General features: G+C 40.3%; 1 protein-coding gene across 1 annotated transcript in view; it reads left to right on the top strand.

The window, feature by feature from the left end:
* Positions 1-18,225, top strand: part of GLIPR2 (GLI pathogenesis related 2) — a 49,217-nt gene that overhangs the window by 9,263 nt on the left and 21,729 nt on the right. The window contains exon 2 of the mRNA XM_087713187.1: positions 16,391-16,499. Coding sequence (XP_087569313.1) covers positions 16,391-16,499 — 109 coding nt within the window. The remainder of the gene's footprint in view (positions 1-16,390; positions 16,500-18,225) is intronic.

Genomic DNA, 18,225 nt, shown 5'->3' with positions numbered 1-18,225 from the left:
ATTTTGATGGTGGCTATTCTTCCTGAAATTGATGGTTGCATGTTTTTCCAAATCCAGTTTAATTCACCGTATTAATTTTAAATAGCTGTCTTTTTTATAGCTACAGATCTTGTGGATAGGTAGATTTCCAAAATTTTACTTTTGTTACTATCTGAATGTCTATCTTTTCCATTAGTCCTTTTTTCTGTTTATCTGTAAGGTTTTAACTAAGATTTTAGTTTTCTTTCTATTTATTTTTAATCCTGCAACATCACCATAGTCTTCTATTTTCTTTATTAATTTGAGTCCCATTTCTTGTGGTTCCTCTATGATGAATACCAAATCATTTGCAAAAGCTTGTAATTTGTATTGGAGGCAGAGCTGCAGCAGGTGCAGCTGGAGAGTGTTTTCAGTAGTGCCTCCCGGTTTTATTTTATTTTATCAATTTTTAGTACTCCCATTGGATCATTTTTTATTTAATTAACATTTTTTGGTGGAGATAACAGCATAGAACATAATACAAACAAAAACTTTTGTTGCTGCCAAGAATTAAAAAAGCATGGGAAAAAGAAAGAATCGCCATGGCATCAGCCCAGGATCTCTCCCTCCAGTGAAGACAGCAAAACAACCAAGAATCGAGGAGCTCTTTGTTGGCAAGAGATCTGTAAGTAAAACTAACCCCCCCCATCTCCAACAATCTGGAGAGATTAGAACAAGACCGCAAAAAGATGTGACAAAACAGCATTTACTAAACTTTCCCGATCTGGAGGGTGGGGGGAAACAAACTGAAAGCCAGCTCTTCTTGCAAACAACTAGCCCAATAACGTCCTATATGGAGGCTGAGCTAAAGGCAAAAAAGGCGACCAACAACCAGATAATTCAGAGTATGGAAAGTTTATCGTGGGAAAATTCAACTGAGTTTATGGCAAAGCAATGCCTTCTCACAGCGCAAACGTGGTTTCAATATTTGAACAATTAATTGCCATCCAACATGATGTAGAGACATTGAAAAAAGATTTAGCTGTTTTTCTTCAAGTACAATATCGGGTCCCAGGTACCCCCACTAAAGTTCTTGCAGAAGACTTGATTAACTCCCATTTGCAGGATAAGGAAAAGGAAAAAGAGCAAAGAGCCAGAGAAACAGCTAAAGAGTCAGATAAAAGGTGGCAGTCCTCTCAGAAAAACACCTAAATTGTAAACTTCAAGATTGGCTAACATCAAAGACGAACAAGCCAGTTTTAGAGAAGGAAGATCCACCGTTTAGTACAAAAATACACATATAAAAAAAATCCTCTCTTTTTGTGGCCTTCCTTGATTTTAAGCAGGCCTTTGATTCAATATCCAGGATCACCCTCTGGGAGAAATTAAAATGCACCACAATTAATAAATGCCTCCTCTTCCTCATACAAAAAATGTATGCCAATTCAACCTTGAAAGTGAGGTGCAATCCCCAAGGGAGTTTAACCGGCTCAGTAAGGGTACAAAAAGGGGTATGGCAGGGTTGCATCCTGTCCCCCTCCCTCTTTAACTTCTATATTAATCCCTTGATTGATCTCCTACAGAACCCTGATCTCCATCCTCCTAACCTAGCACAACGCAAAGTGCCAATTCTCTTATATGCTGATGATGCCACTATCATTTCACAAACCTCTGTAGGGCTGAAGAGAACAATTAGGGCAACACTCGGTTATTGCAGGCAAAACAAGCTGGTCCTTAACTTTGATAAATCAAAAATTTTAGTTTTTGCTATAAGACCAAGCCAATACTCCTGGAAAATAGAAGAATATAGTTCGGAACAGGTTAGAACATTTAGATACCTTGGGTGGTTTTCCACTCACAAGGGACATGGAAGGCACACCTGGATCACACATTGCAAGTAGCCAATAGTCCTCAAATGCAATTAAACATTTCGTTTATACAAGTGGAGGTCAATTAGTACCTGCTGCCTTAAAACTTTTTGAGGCCAAAACATTGGCACAAATGTGGGCCAAACAGGAATCCTTGCAAAGAGAGACTTGCTAGAAACCATACAAACCAAATTCCTGCGAGCCATCTTAGCTGCACCCAATGGAAATCCAAATGCCCAGTTAAGAATTAAGACAGGCATGCCTCAAATTCAGGTAAGAGCCTGGAAGATGATGATCATTCATTGGCTTAAAATGCATTTCTTCCCAGAGGGACTGTCCCCAGTAGTGTTGACTGACAATTTCCCCTCCCCCTGGAAACAGGCAATTGATCATAAGCTGGGCTCTTATGGGCTCTCACCGTTATTCTTAATGTCCCTAGGCTTTGATCAAGCAAAGCAAGTAGTAATTGATAAAATGAAGGACATGGAGTTCCAAGAAGAACTAAATAGGTTGCCTCTCCACAGTAGGGACAGAATCAAACAGGGTGTGGGAATTGGCAAGATATTTAAATGACCTGATCTTCCCAAAACAAAGAATAGCTTTTTTCAGAGCCAGATTTAACATTCTTCCTTCAGCACTCTTCCAGGGCAGGTATAAGAGAACACCTATAGCCGAACGCGTTTGTATATGTGGTAAATGAGAAGTGGAAGATAATTCACATGTTCTATTACACTGCGAGCTATACAGAGCTTGTAAGTCTGCACATATTCTCCCCTTATTAGAGAGATTGCCAGGGAGAGCAGACAATTTTTATCTAGGCTTTCTCCTTCAGGATATTAACCCGGTTACCACATATGCAGTGGCAAAGTTCTGTGCGTCTGCAATGTCCATAAGAAAAAAATTGGTTACAGAAGTATAGTTGTCATCTGGTACCAATTATCTGGACATATAGCTCTAACAATCTTTGGACCATTGTATTTACTCCTATACTTAACAGCGTTGCACCCAGGTAAACCAGGGAGTGACCTGGACAATCTGAGAACATGTATGTTATTTTCCACTTTTAACATCAATACTTTTTAATTATATCTTAATGTCAGTACTTTTTAACATATTGGATTGTAATTTATATTTTTCCTTTTTTTAAAATCTCCATGCCTTTTATTTTTATATCTTGACATATTTTTATTTAACACTTCCAGTGTCAGAATAAATAGTAAAGGGGACAATGACATCCTTGTCTTGTGCCTCTTTTAATATTATTCTCTGTTGTGTCCACCTATACAAACACTTTTGCAATCTGCTTAGTGTATATTGCCTTGATCATATTAATAAATTTCCCCCCAAATTCCATATATTTTAGTTCTAATATCATGAATCACCAGTTTACATTAGCAAATGCTTTCTGCTTGTCCAGAAATATTGGTGCCATTTATTTTTCCAGATGTCCTTCATAATATTTCAATGTATTCAAAATTATTCTCATATTTTTAATTTGTCTATGTAGCAAAAAAACATTCTGGTCTAAATGCATAAATTAATTTAGGAATCTCTTCAATCTTTCAGTTATTATTGATGTGTAAATCTTGTAGTCCACATTTAAAAGTGAGATACTGTAGATCTATAGTTTTTAATCTGCAATACGTCTGCGTCTTCAGTATCGTATTTGCTTCCATCCAGAATTTTGCTATTTTAGTTTCTAACAAGACTTCATTGTAAACTTCCAGCATTAATAATCCCAGGGTAGTTGTATATAAAATTCTTCTGGTAGGCCATCTGATCCTGAAGCTTTATTCAAACATTGTTATCCTTTCATTTAATGTAGATCTTATTTCTTCAGGGACTTTAGGTTACCTGGCTTGTTTTAGGCATCATTTTATTTTCTCATCTGATAGTTCCCCTTGGTTGTACAGATTTTCATAGTAGTTCTGAATTATTATATTTTTGCTGTTATTTTGATGCTGTAGTGTACCTTCCTCATCTATGAAATTTTTATCTCCCCCCCCCTTTTAATTTGTATGCCAACCATCCAGTGGTGGGATTCAGCCAGTTCGCACCTATTCGGGAGAACCGGTTCTTAACTTTCTAAGAGCTTCGGAGAACTGGTTGTTGGAAGAAATCTTCTTTTGGTTTTTTTCCACTTTATGGGGCTAATCCTGTAAGGAAGGCAGGAAGGAAACATTCTGGTGTTGTTTCTAGCTTAATTTTTATTGCCCTGCTTACAGAAATTGCCTCTCCGGTTAACCCTTATTACATTTTAATAGCTAAGGCAAAGTGCCCATCGACCTGAGTAATGTTGAATTGGCCACGCCCACACAGTCACATGACCACTAAGCCCCACTTACCCACCTGGTCATTAGGACAGAGAACCGGTTGTTAAATTATTTGAAACCCACCACTTCAACCATCTTCCTGGTTTATTGGCGTTTTCAAAGAAATTTTGTTTTATACTCTTAATTTTTCGTGCCAGATTTTCCTTTTTGAGTAAGCTCAGTTTTTATTTTATTATTTCCATTTGATTTTTGAGCTTCTTTTCTTGTGGCTTTTTCTGTAGTTCCAGTTCTAGTCTGTTATACTCTCCCTCTAGGGTTTTTTGATGGTGCTTTTTTTCCTTATTTTTTGTCCTATATAAGATATAGCTAATCCTCAAAAGTATGCCTTCACTGTGTCCCATACATCTTGTAATGAGGTCTCTTCCTTTCTATTTTCTTTAAAGAAGAATGACATTTTTTTCCTGTTATTTGTATGAATTATTTATCTTTTTATATAGATTGATTTTTCTTATATACTTTTCATTTCATCCTAACTGAGTTGTGGTCTGACCATATATTTAGTTCTATTTCTATTTCCTGTACATTAGTACTTAGTTCTGATCAGTGGTGGGTTGCCAGTTTTTTACTACTGGTTCAGGTGTGCATGCATAGAAGCATCCAGGCAGGTAGGTGGAACCTCCCGCTGCCGTTACTACAGGTTTGCCTGATCCAGGATGAACTGGGAGCAACCCACCACTGGTTCTGATGACATTCATGCCATATATATTCTTGACCAGAATTTATAATACAATACAATAGCAGAGTTGGAAGGGACCTTGGAGGTCTTCTAGTCCAACACCATGCCTAGGCAGGAAACCCTATACCATTTCAGACAAATGGCTATCCAACATCTTCTTAAAGACTTCCAGTGTTGGGGCATTCACAACTTCTGGAGGCAAGCTGTTCCACTGATTAATTGTTCTAAATGTCAGGAAAATTCTCCTCAGTTCTAAGTTGCTTCTCTCCTTGATTAGTTTCCACCCATTGCTTCTTGTTCTGCCCTCAGGTGCTTTGAAGAATAGTTTGATTCCCTCTTTGTGGCAACCCCTGAAATATTGGAACACTGCTATCATGTCTCCCCTAGTCCTTCTTTCTATTAAACTAGACCTATCCAGTTCCTGCAACCGTTCTTCATAAGTTTTCGTCCCCTAATCATCTTTGTTGCTCTTCTCTGCACTCTTTCTAGAGTCTCCACCTCTCTTCTACATTGTGGCGACCAAAACTGAATGCAGTATTCCAAGTGTGGCCTTGCCAAGGCATTATAAAGTGGTATTAACACTTCACGTGATCTTGATTCTATCCCTATTCTATTTGAGTAGTATGTATATTGATTTTTCTCGGGATTTCTTTCTCTCCATTTGTCTTGAATACTAATTTCCTCCACCAGTTTAAAGAAAGTCTTTGGTAAGCTTTTTCTTGCCTTTTAGTTTGTTTTACTGCTTTTGTAATCTAGCTTTATGTCCATAATTGCATTAAAGTCTATTAGGCAACTGTTTTCATAGTCCAGTTCTGCAATTTTCTCCTGAAGTTTCCCATAAAAATCTTCTTGCTTATTGTTTGGTGGATATATTACTGTCAAGAGCACCATCAAAATTCTTCTATCTTCATCTGTGTATATTGGTTTGGCTTTTATTGTTTCTTTGCTATATAAGACCACCACTCTTTTCTTGTGCCAATTAAAACTATAGTTTCCCAATTTTGGGGCACTCTAAGAGTTTGCTATATTGTCTTTTGATATGTACTTCTTGTAGGCAGATTACTGTATTTTTCGCTGTGTGAGATGCACTTCCCACCCAAAAAGTGGGCGGAAATGTCTGTGTGTCTGTGCGAATTTTGCCAAAGTCCCGCTCACCTGCCAGCCCTGCACCCTCGTTGCAGCAAACAGCAAACAGCAAACAGCCTGGTCAGCTTCAGCACAACCTGATTTAGCATGAGCAGCTGATTGGCGATAGGATCTGCCTCCTGGAATACCACCTATCAGTTTTTTCAAGCTTTGGGAATCACCACTTCCATCGCTGCTGTCACTGCCCATCACTGTTGCTGCCTATTGCCGCCTCCGCATGCCCCATTTTTGGCCATGGCGCATCCCGTTTTAAGCCTCCATGTGCCCCAATTTCAGCATCCTTGTGCTCCAATTTTGGCCTATTCCAGGCGGCGGGGATCCTCACCACTGCTGCCTATTCTCACTGCCTGGAATGGGCCAAAAATGGGACACACAGATCTGTCACTCAGGTCTGTCAGCAACTTGTGTATTTGGTTGCCACCATTTTTGAGGAGTGATTAAAAACCACCTCCGCTCTTTTAGAGTGTCATTTTCAGGAAAGTGTAAATTCCTGGGGCAAATTCCTCAACAGAAGTTGGAAATTAAGAGTAGCTCACCCAGATCTTGCATGCCATTTTTGCCGCAACATCAGTTCCATCCCCGAAGAGAGGGCCAACTTATTTACTGAAGCACATGGAAAGCAGGACAAGAAACAATGGATGTAGACTAATCAGGAAGAGAAGCAATCTAGAACTAAGGAGAAAATTGATACAGTAAGTACAATCAAGTAGTGGAACAAATTGCCTTCAGAAGTTCTGGGTACCCTATCACTAGAGGCTTTTAAGAAGAGACTGGACAGTCATTGTCAGAAATAGTATAGGTCTCCTGAATAAGCAGGAAGTTTATGAATTGAGAGCCTTTGCTGATGATTTAATTATATTTCTGCAAAAATCCCAAATGAGTATACAATACTTGATGAAGACGTTAAATCATTTTAGAGCTTTAGTGGGCTTCAGAATAAATAAACAGAAAGTAACAATGCTTATGAAAAATATGATTTTTCAGGATTATGAAAAAATGACAAGAAAATTGTCCTAGAGAAAAAAGTTATGTATCTTGGGCTGACATTTAAAAACAGAAAAAAATGAGAATCAGATACAAACTAGTACAGAAAGAGTCTCTACTGGATTTGAAAATGTATTTTGATGTCTACTGTTTGATCTGGATAAAAGAATTTGATCCAAAATAAGAGATTACTTGAATTACAGGTAATGAACTAAGATTTGGATGGCATGTCGATTTATAGTATGACAGTGCTAAGATAAATGTGATTTTTAAGAATGATTTTGCTATGAGTTCCATCCTAAGGCTCTGGAACAAATACAAAATAAGATAACTCTATGGGTGTCACTGCAGGAAACACTACAGTACAAATTTCAATGGAAATGATGTAAATGTCTTAGTCATATTTAATCTAGTAATTTCCCTTTCTTGTAACATTCCTGTTCAACTTAAAATCAGTTGGTAGTTTTCCTAAAACTTTCTAATCCAATATAGGCTTTTTCCAATCTTGAGGTAGTTCCTCAGTGCTTCAAGAACTATGAAAGATGTGGTTCAATGGCTCAAGGACCATGTCTGCCAGTTCTCTCACAACTCTGGGATGTCATCTATCAAGACCTGGTGATTTGAATTTTTCTAGAGTTGACAAGTGTTCTCTTACCTTGTTTTTGCTTATTTTAATTTTTATTCCTAGCCTGTTTTTTACAGTTCTGTTTTTGGTAAGTTGGATTGCATTATTTTTTGCATGAAGATAAATGCAAAGAATGAGTTAAACAGTTCTGCTTTCTGTCCTCTGGTCATTGCTCCCTCTCCTTGCCACCATCTCCTATTAGTGGTTCTTTGATTTTTTTTCTTGTTTTTTATGTATTAAAAGAAACTTTTTTAAAAATTAAAATATAAAAAACTTTTTATATTTGTATCAAGTTTTACTTTGTCCTGAACTTTACCTTTCCTAACTTTATCTTTGCAGATTTGTGCTATTTGTTGGTATTCTGCCTTAGCTACGTATGTATCCTTCTTTCCATTTTTTCTACTTATCCCTTTTCTCTTCCAATTTGTCTGAGAGCCCTTCGTGCAACCATGCTGGGGTTTTTTCCGCTTGTTTTCCTTGTTTTTTAATGAATTTCCTCTAAGAACCCATTAACTATCTGTGCTTCTTTTATTTGGTTTATTTCTTTCTATATTGCTTTTTATTGAATTCATTGTACTGTACTAATAAGTCTGTGAATCTTCTGCAGAGTAGACTTTTTTATGATAGAGCAGACTAAGACTTAAGTCAGCATGAAGTATAGAAAAAGTATTTATCCAAGAAGACCACAATCCTGTCCAAAATGTCTTGTACTCTACATTTATATATTTGATATATTTTTCTCAAAAGAAAAGTTTTGTTTTCTATTATATTTCCTGCATTATTTCTAACTTGTTTCAGTTAATTTCATCTTAAATTAGGTCCCTTTTCCAGAATATTAGCCATGTTTCCTATTTTAAAAAAATCTGTTCAATTCAGTATTTCTTCCATCTCTTTCTCCATTAATGAAAACATTTACAATTAACAGTAACAGTCCCAGGGCTTTAACTGATCTAATTAATTCCAGTTTGAGGAGGAGTGCCTAATGAACAATTTTTAAGTACACTTTTCAAGTCACCTGTAGACCTGGCGACTGATGGCGAACCCTTTAGAGACCGAGTGCCCAAACTGCAACCCCAAACCCACTTATTTATCGCAAAGTGTTAACACGGCAATTTAACATGAATAATAAGGTTTTACTACCTAAAATAATGATAAACAAGTTCAGCTAGTTCTGAGAAGAACGTGATAAATGCAATTTTATGCCCCTTCATTTTTTTCTCCTTTTGAAATATTGTTTAGCAACAATAAAAAAACTTTTGTAACATAATTTCTCTCTTTTCCTTCCTCTCTCTTTCCCTCCCGCTTTCCCCCTCTCTCTCTTTCTATCCCTCTTTCTCTCTCTCTGCCTCTGTTTCTCTTTCCCTCCCCCTTTTTTCTCTCTTCCCCCTTTCTTTTCCTTCCTCTCTTTTTCTCTGTCTTCCCCCCTTTCCCCCTCTCCTTCTCTCCCTTTCCCCCCGCTTTCTCTCTTTCCCTTCCTCTCTTTTCCCCTCTTCCCCTCTCTCTTTCCCCCCTCTTCCCCTCTCTCTTTCCCCCCTCTTCCCCTCTTTTCCCCTTCCTCTCTCTTTCTCTCTTTCCCACCCTCCCTCTTTCTATTTCCCTCCCTCTCTCTCTTTCTCTTTCTCCTTCCCTCTCTCTGCCTCTGTTTCTCTGTTCCTCTCTTTCTCCCTCGCTTTCTCTTTCCCCTCCCTCTCTCCCCACCTCCCCCTCTCTCTCAAACCCCAACAAAGCCAGTGAACTCTTCTTAGAAGGATCTACTCAGATCTTGGAGGACAAATTGAACTTTTGAGAGTGATTGCACACACCATCCTTGCAACGGCTCCGCCGTTCTCATCTCTGCACCAGGTCAGCCAAGTCCCTCTGGCTTCAGCATCTGCAGGGTTCCCACCGCCACCCTCCCCTCCCCAGGGCAGACCTTTTCTGGACACCCTGCCAAAGTCCCAGGGCAGCCACCTCTCTTTACCTGGTGTTGCCGCAGGTGTGGGGAGCAGGGGGGAGGATAAGAGGAGGCAGCAGAGCCCAGCTAGCCTTAGAAGGGAGATCAGGTGGGTTCCTGAAAGGAGCCGGGGAGCAATCCTCATGGGAATATGGCAGGGAAATGGGGTGAATGTGAAGGATTGCCTTGGTACAGGAGGGCGGGAGGGTGTCGGACTGAAGAAGGGCGAAGCTAGAGAGTCCTTCTCTCCTTTCTAGTGTTCTGGTGAGGGCTGAAAATTTGCAGGGGTTGATTTGAAAGGCACTCTGCACATGACGCAGGAAAAGAACACACCAAGGGGACCAAACACAGGGCAAGGAGGTGGGCAGCGAGGGATCCATTATTGTTGCAGAGATATGAGAGCAGTGTGCAAGATCCCACTAGTCTAGTCTTACACACACCATTCTTTGCAATTAGGTTTCATCAATGCACAGGTTATTTGCTTGTGTATCTGTAATTTTTGAAAGAAGAATAGAAAATGATAACTACTGGAAGGAATTGGGGGTGAAAAAAGCAAAAGGTTAGGGAGGATATTTCGAAATAGAAGGAAAGTAGCAGGGACCATTCACAAATCCTGCCTGTCTATCAACTTAAATGGGAGGCGCGAAACGAAACCACATCCACCAATCAGAGCTCTGTTCTGCCCATCACTTGTTTTGGGGTGTGGCGGGCAGCATTTCATCTGTGCTGGGGCGACAGCGCATGTCCCTACACAGAAGGCTCTGCATGCCACCCTGTGGCACATGTACTATAGGTTCGCCATCATGGGTCTAGCTCATACCTAACTAGCATGCTAATCAGTATATAACAAATAATTTTCAATTGCTTTATGAAATTAATTTCTGTTATATTAACAGCATTCCCACCATTTAGAAACAATACACTGAAGTATGGAAAAATTAACAAATTCATCCAAAATTTCCAGTCTGGAGATTAGAAGTAATTCAAAACCACTGGTTATTTCTTGTAAGCTCAGATAGAATTTTGGTGAAAAATTTTTTTCTCAAAGAAGACCAACCCAAACTTGGAGATGAGTAGTTTTTTTCTTTTTGATATGACTTTTACCGAGAAGCTTGCAAAATGTTTATTTTTTTTTCTCTTATCATTAGCGCATATGAGATAATATTATTATTGGTATCATTCCTAATTTCAGCTTATTCTGAAATGTTTTTCTCGTAGTTTATTTTTTATAATGTTCAGCTTTTAAACTAACATTTTAATGAAATTACTATAGCATCCTTTTCCTTCCCTTGCTGGTAACTATGTTTTTACTATCTGCTTTAAAAAAATCCTCTTGCCCATCTTATTGCTCCAAGTTTATTAAAATTCACTTTTCAAATCCAAGCTAATACTGTAATTTCTCATGAATAAGGTGAATATTTGTTGCAAGATCCAATCTGGGTTGGTCACCCAGGACCAGAGGTTTTGTCTTCCAAGCTTTTGGACTTGTGTTGGAGTCCATCTTCAGGGAGCTTCTCTCTAGCAGAGTGTGTGCTGTACATGTGTGGCATTTATAGGGCCTGCGGTATCTGGCTTTTAAAGTGTTGATTGGGTTGATGGCTGGCTTTTAAGTCATTAGCTGTGGTTTGCTTGTGCTGCCTAGCCCCCTCCTTCTAAGTACTTGATAGGCTGATGGTAAATCAGCACTCCTTTTAACTGACGAGCCGTTTTCCTAGGCTTCAATCACATCCCTGGCTGTTTTTGTGCCTGCTCATCCGACAATTTTAGTAGCTGTAAAATTGAATGTGTGTCCTTGTTCATTTCATTCACCTAAATTAACAAATACTGGTATTTTAGTTACTGGCATTCAACTATAAATGAATTTAATAAAATGATCACAAAGGCCCAAATCAGATTTTACCACTCCATTATCTTAAGATCTGAAAATTACAAGCATGCTGTCCAAAACCATTCCTTTCTCTATTAAACGAATGTTCCTTTTTTTCCCGTGTTTACTTGAACAATGTGATAGCAATAGATATGAAATAATACTATACATTTGCCTTGTGGCAGAGCCAGAACATATTACTTCTTGTTCTTTTGAGCAAAATATCAAGGTGTAGTAGTCAGAAAGCATAATTAAAGTATGGAGGAATGTAATCAAGGCTTTGGGAATGGGAGTGGAAGAAACAAGTCATTAAGAAGGCCACATTTAGAATATTAACCTTAGATACTTAACAACCCTATTTGAAAGAACTGCCCACTATATTTGGAATCGAAGAGGGTCCTATTTCCTCATGGGCTCTAATGTATACATTAGGAGCAGAGCTGCTAAGTTTATAGATAAGACAGTTGAATTAAGAACCTGTTAAATTAAACTGATTGGGTGTCATGTAAAAGTGATGTACTGTATTTATCTGATGTTGATTCCTTGTATTTATCATATATATTATTACTGTATTTTCTTTTATTTGTTATACTTTGGAAATCAGTTCCTGTATTTTATTTTTGTTTGATATGATCATAAGTTTAACCAATTATTATTTATTCATCCATCCATCCATCCATGCATCCAGGGCTGGGCTTCAAAAATTGCAGCAATGAGTTCACTGCCCTATTGCCAGGTGGGTGTGGCCAAGGTTCGCATGACCTGGTCAGCCTCCTGCACCACGATGGTATGTGTGTGTGCTTGCCCTCCCCAGGCCCTGGGGTTTTTCTTCAAGTCTCCAGAAGGGCAAAAATTGTTTCCCCTGGGCTCCAGAGGCCCTCCGGAGGCTGGAAACAGACCCATTTCTGGACTTCGGGAACCTCTGGTAGGCCCATTTCCCCCCTTCCCGAGCCTCTGCATGGGCCCTGCACATACCTGGCATGATGAATGGCCCACGTGGAGACTCCTGGGAGGGTAGGGAGGGGTGGGAGGGGTGGGCAGACATGACCAGCCAGGGGTGGCATTTGGGGGTTTGCTGAACTGGGCAGAATCCTAGCTAGATGATTGCCAGAACCCGTGTGAACCCCCCCAGCAGCCCACTCCTCTACCTATCTATTAACTGTTCTGACCCAGCCTTCACAAGCAACTGAAATCGCTTACTCATGAGTAACACAAATCCTTTTTTATTTAACTCAAGGCAGGAACAGTCTTTGTTCACATTGGATAAACAAAATGAAAAGTAATGAGTCACAAATGAGTCTTTTCCCCTTCTAAAAACAGGACAAGAACAGTCTCTGTTCACATCAGCTCAGGAAAATTCACTCCCCTATTATTTCCCAGCAGGAAGATTCCATTGGCACCTCAAATACAGAGAAATTAGTCCCAACAAACCTGGTTCTGGCAAAGAAATCTGACGTGATTGCTGTACACTGGAAAACAAATGGTTGTCTTGACAACTGGCCATTGCCAAATCCCTACTATTTATTTCCCAGTCAGTGAGGGGCTGGTGAGCATCTATGTCTTCTTTTCTGTGAGAGCTGGCTTATTCTTTGCTTTGCTCTCCTCTCCTTTCCTCTCTAGGCATACATGCATTTGGGATGAGCCCCATCTGTTCCTTGCTCTCACTCCACTCAGGCCGTGAAGACCAAAGACTCTGAAGTTGGCCCAGGCTCTCCCTCAACCTCATCTCCCTCTGCTGCTCGTTCTGCTGGCAGCTGACGGGCCACAATATCTGTCTGTCTGTCTGTCTGTCTGTCTGTCTGTCTATCTATCGTCTGTCTGTCCATCCGTTCATCTATCATCCATTGTTCATCTAGAGGAAAGTGTCAGGAAAAAAAGAATTCAAAGCAAACTTAATTCATTTTGTTTGGTATAAGCTGGGGCAGAGAAAAACTCCTGAGTTGCTAGGATTCTGTCATTCTAGCAATCAACAATAAAGAAAATTACTGCAATTGCTTTTATCTATATTTCTTGACAGCCTATCCTGAGAGGCTACCAAAAATTTGAAGCAGTGTTGCTGTTGCAGATGCATATGATGTTATTTTCTTCATCTTGGTGTTTGATTCTGACATTGTTGTGTTTGAGTTATAATCCAATTTTATAATCCAAAAGGTAAATTGGTAAATTAATTGTAATCCTGGAATTGCCCACAGCAGCTCAAACACCAACTTTCAAAAAAAAATAAAAAAAAATAACCCAACCCCTGTTCTTGGACCCAATCTTCAGGTTCTTGCTACCTTAATTCATTCGCTTTGTAGTGCCAACATGGGGTTAAAAGAAAAAAGAAAAAGAAGAAAAATGGGATTGGTGGAAAGGCTCTCAGCTCAAAAAAAAAAAAGTAAGAAAGAAAGAAAGAAAGAAAGAAAGAAAGAAAGAGAAAAAGGCCCCCAAATTAATTCCACAATGGTAAACCTTATTTCCTTGCAAAACAACAAAGGAAAGAAGAAAAATAAAAAAGGCAAGTTGGGGGGGTGGGGAAGGAGAAAGATAAAAATTGCGTTTGAAAAGGACCAAAGTAGACAAGTAAAAATAAAGAAAAAAGAAACCCTTTAGTCTGAGTTGTCTGGTTTAACCAAATTTCTTCTTCCAATTAAAAAAAGCACACTATCAAAAGGTATTCTCTTTGAGTTTTGAGTTCGAGTTTAATAAAATTTGTATGCCGCCCACTCCCCATTGGGACTCTGGGCGGCTCACAACAAGACAAAAGAAACATTTAAAATTTAAGAATAAAAAATACATTTAAAAGTCCACATCATCCATTCCATCTAAGCGGGGCTGGATATCAATCAACAGCCCCAGGCCTGCCGGAACAGCCAGGTCTTGACGGCTTTACGGAAGGCTGGGAAAGTGGTAAGGGTCCGGATCTCTATGGGTAGATCGTTCCACAGGGCCGGCGCAGCAACAGAGAAGGCCCTCCCCCGGGGGGCCCGCCAGCCGGCATTGTCCAGTTGACAGCACCCGGAGGAGGCCCAACCTGTGCAATCTTGTTGGTCGATGGGAGGTAAGTGGCAGGAGGCGGTCTCTCAGGTAGCCTAAACCATGTAGGGTTTTAAAAGTAACGACTAGCACCTTGAAGCGCGTCCGGAGACCAATGGGGAACCAGTGCAGTTCGCGAAGGATAGGTGTAACATGAGTATATCTAGATACACCCCATATCGCTTGCGCGGCTGCATTATGGACCAATTGTAGTCTTCGAACACTCTTCAGGGGCAGTCCCATGTAGAGCGTGTTACAGTAATCCAGTCTTGAGGTGATGAGGGCATGAGTGACTATTCGAAGTGCCTCCCGGTCCAGGTAGGGCCGCAACTGGTGCACCAGGTGAACCTGGGGGAAAGCCCCCCTGGTCACAGCTGACAGATGGTGCTCTAATGTCAGCTGTGAGTCCAGGAGGACACCCAAATTGCGGGCCCTCTCTGAGGGGTGTATAATTTCACCTCCCAGGCTAAGAGGTGGAATGTATGGACTAACCTTGGGAGGCAACATCAATAGCCACTCGGTCTTGTCTGGATTGAGTGCAAGCTTGTTTGCTCCCATCCAGACCCTGACAGCCTCCAGGCACTGGCACATCACTTCCACTGCTTCGCTGAGTTGGCACGGGCCGGACAGATACAATTGAATATCGTCCGCATATTGATGATATTTGATCCCGTGCCGGCGTATGATCTCACCCAGCGGCTTCATGTAGATGTTAAATAGGAGGGGGGGACAGGACTGAACTCTGCAGCACCCCATATTTGAGGGGCCTAGGGGTCGACCTCTGTCCTCCAACCAACACCGACTGCAACCTGTCCGAGAGATAGGAGGAGAACCACCTTAAAATGGTGCCTCCCACTCCCACTTCTCTGCTTCTCAGCAGCCCATTATAATGTAGCAAGAGAGTGCAACACCATGTTTACACAGCTGGTCTTAATTTCTTCCTTCTAGAGCTACTTTATCATCAGTTCAATGTTATCAGCCCTACTTCAAGGTCATTTTCTTAGGCAGCTCTTCTTCTTTTTAACCAGCTTTTATTTACCACTAGATAGCAGTGCAAACAAATAATTCATCATCTCTATCTTTTAAGTTCACTGCTTGAAAACAGAGAGAAACAAATGTGCAAGGTAAAAGCCTATAAAAGTCTGTAAAAGATAAAGAGTAAAGTAAAAGTCAAAGTTCCAATTTTCTTTCTAGCCCTTCAACAGTTAAACAGTTCTCAAGATCTATAGTTTATTTTATTCTGTAAATGGCTCCGTCTGTCTGTTCGCTGCTGGTCTGAGGGTGGGAGAGCTTTCTAATGCCTGTCCCCCACTATCTCCTGTCACTTTTTCTTTAAAAGAGTTTTTTCAACCGGAGGTTAATTACAGGAATGTTGTACTTTCAAGCAATCTTGTTGTCTCACCCGGACGAAGCACTTCGCTGATTTTCCAAGCTGCTCAGCATGGGAGCTCACAATGGCTGCCTTTCCTGCTTTAGGTCCAGGAGCAACCCCAAATTTTGGTCATGTGACCACAGATGCAGTGCAGTGGGCATGGATCACATGTCCTTTTGTTCAGTGATTTTGTATCTTTGAATGGTTGTTGAACAAATGGTAATAAATCAAGGACTAACTGTACATATTTTGAGACAAATTGGGGATGAATAAAGGACAGCACAATCACCCTCAAATTATCAGCAGAATTCCCATAAGAATATTAGGATATATTAGTTTAGGGTTAACCAGCTTAATTTGTGCCTACATTTATTAACTATTTAATTGTTGAACAGAAGAATGGATGGATGGATCTGGTGGGTTTGAAATTTTAATTCCAAAATGTATCTCTGTAGAGTTCCTATATCCAAGATGCAAATATTGTAGAGTAAGTTTTCTATACATTGATAAAACTGATTTTTTTTCTTTAGGCTTAAAGTGTAAGTTACTGTAGGATTTTGTGTTTTGATGTGCTGTTATTTAGTAATATTTATATTATTTTATACTCTATTAGCCTCCAAGCAATTTTCAGAAGAAGTCTTAAGAGCCCACAATGACTACAGGAAGAAGCACGGTGTTCCTTCACTAAAACTCTGTAAAAAATTAAACAGAGAAGCACAGCAGTAAGTACAATTAGATCTTCTTAATTAAATGATAAGTAAATGATGCAGATTACTTTTTTGATGCAAGTAGTCCTTGACTGTAATGGAGCCTGTGACCCATTATGGCTGAAAGTGGTGAAAAATGTTAAGTGCGATAATATCACTTAATGACCCCCCACTCCCTGCTCTGCCTAATGCCACTGTTAAATGAATGTGCAGATTGTTAAGCAAGCATGGGGTACCAGATGAGTGGTGGTGGAGGCACTGGGAGGCCCACCATCCAGCTGAGGACAGACAAGCACCAAAAAGCTTTGCAAAACCAAAAGAAGCCCAAAAGAGTGGAAGAGTTCAGCTAGATTAAGGCCCAGCATCACATTCTAATGCTAGAAAGACTCCTAAACAAGCCTCCATGCTTGGTGGATGAAGCCACACTTGTGGGATGGGCCTCTATACTTATCAGCTGCCTATTGGCAGAATGGGACAATTCATCAGGACCACAGGGTCTTGCCCATTTCAGCCCAGATTTTCCAGCAGAGGACCTTTCAAGGCACTTTGTGCATGGCTGGTCCTCATCCACTGATATACTACCACCACAACTTCTCAACTGCTTCTCCAAGGATGCCTAATCATAGCCAATGCATCACAACCCAAATCTTGACAACCAGTCCCCTCCACCCCTGGAGAATTAAATGCACCTCTGGCACTTCTCCCTTCTGGTGCACTTTTGGTGCGTGCCCGATGGCAAGAAATACAGCGGGCTTTGGCAGCAGCCTTCAGATAGCGCAGGGTGGAAGATGAAGAGAGTGGCTGAAATGTGCTATTCTTATTTCCTGCATCTGTTACCTACTTTTCCAGTGAGAAACAAGCATCAACACACACACACCTTCCATTGGTTTAAAGTAAATGTTAATGTTTGACTGTGTTTCATTCTTTGGTTCAGCTCTGATGAACTTTGTGTTTTCTGCCCATGGAAGAATGTGTCTGTGTCTCTCGTTGGAAAGGTAGATTTCAGTTTGCTGCTGGCTTACTTTAAAATGATTCCCAACTCCCCCTTTTTTTCCTTCCTGACTTCCTTTTTGTCAAAGTTCAGCAGCTGTGCTCTTAAAAAAAAGAAAAGAAAAAATCTGGTATAATCCCCTTCCCCCAAGTGTTGAATATTTTCCTGATCTGACCCTTTTCAAGCACCACATTGTATAGAAGCCAGTTGAAGTGTCCATCTAGCCTACATCTGAATGCTGAAAAGAGGGCAAATAATTTCAAAAGAGGCTATCTCACTCATCACCACCACTACTCCTTACTTAGAACAGGACCAAGTGATTTGTTTGTGTTGCACATCAATCTCCACCTTTTCTTGCAAAAGAGCTTGAAAATGGCAAGAAGCAGAATTCATCTGTAATCTGACTGCATAATCCCAACATTGCCCCTTGAGGAATAAGTGACTGCTCCACGTACTGAAAAAGAAGCTCTGCTGGTTATATTAAGGCAGCAATATCTCGTTTGTTAGTTGGGGTGGGGAAATTGCCAACCACATTAAAGTCTAATGGACTACATCCAGTGGTGGGTTTCAAAAATTGTTCAAACCTACTCTGTGGGTGTGGCCTCCTTTGTGGGAGTGGCTTGCCGCCCATGTGACCGGATATGAAGATGCCGACGACACTTGTCAGAACCACCTTAAATCACCTCACACACAGCACTGGCATGCATAAGAATATGATGTAAACTTGTTTTTTAAATGGCATCTTTGGTT

This window comes from Thamnophis sirtalis, unplaced genomic scaffold, assembly GCF_051295495.1.
Source record: "Thamnophis sirtalis isolate CommonGarterSnake01/CBP01778 unplaced genomic scaffold, rThaSir2_p1.2 scaffold_4, whole genome shotgun sequence".
Classification (NCBI taxonomy): domain Eukaryota; kingdom Metazoa; phylum Chordata; class Lepidosauria; order Squamata; family Natricidae; genus Thamnophis; species Thamnophis sirtalis.
Note: the sequence above shows the minus strand (reverse complement) of the source record. Positions and strands in the feature narration are given on the sequence as shown.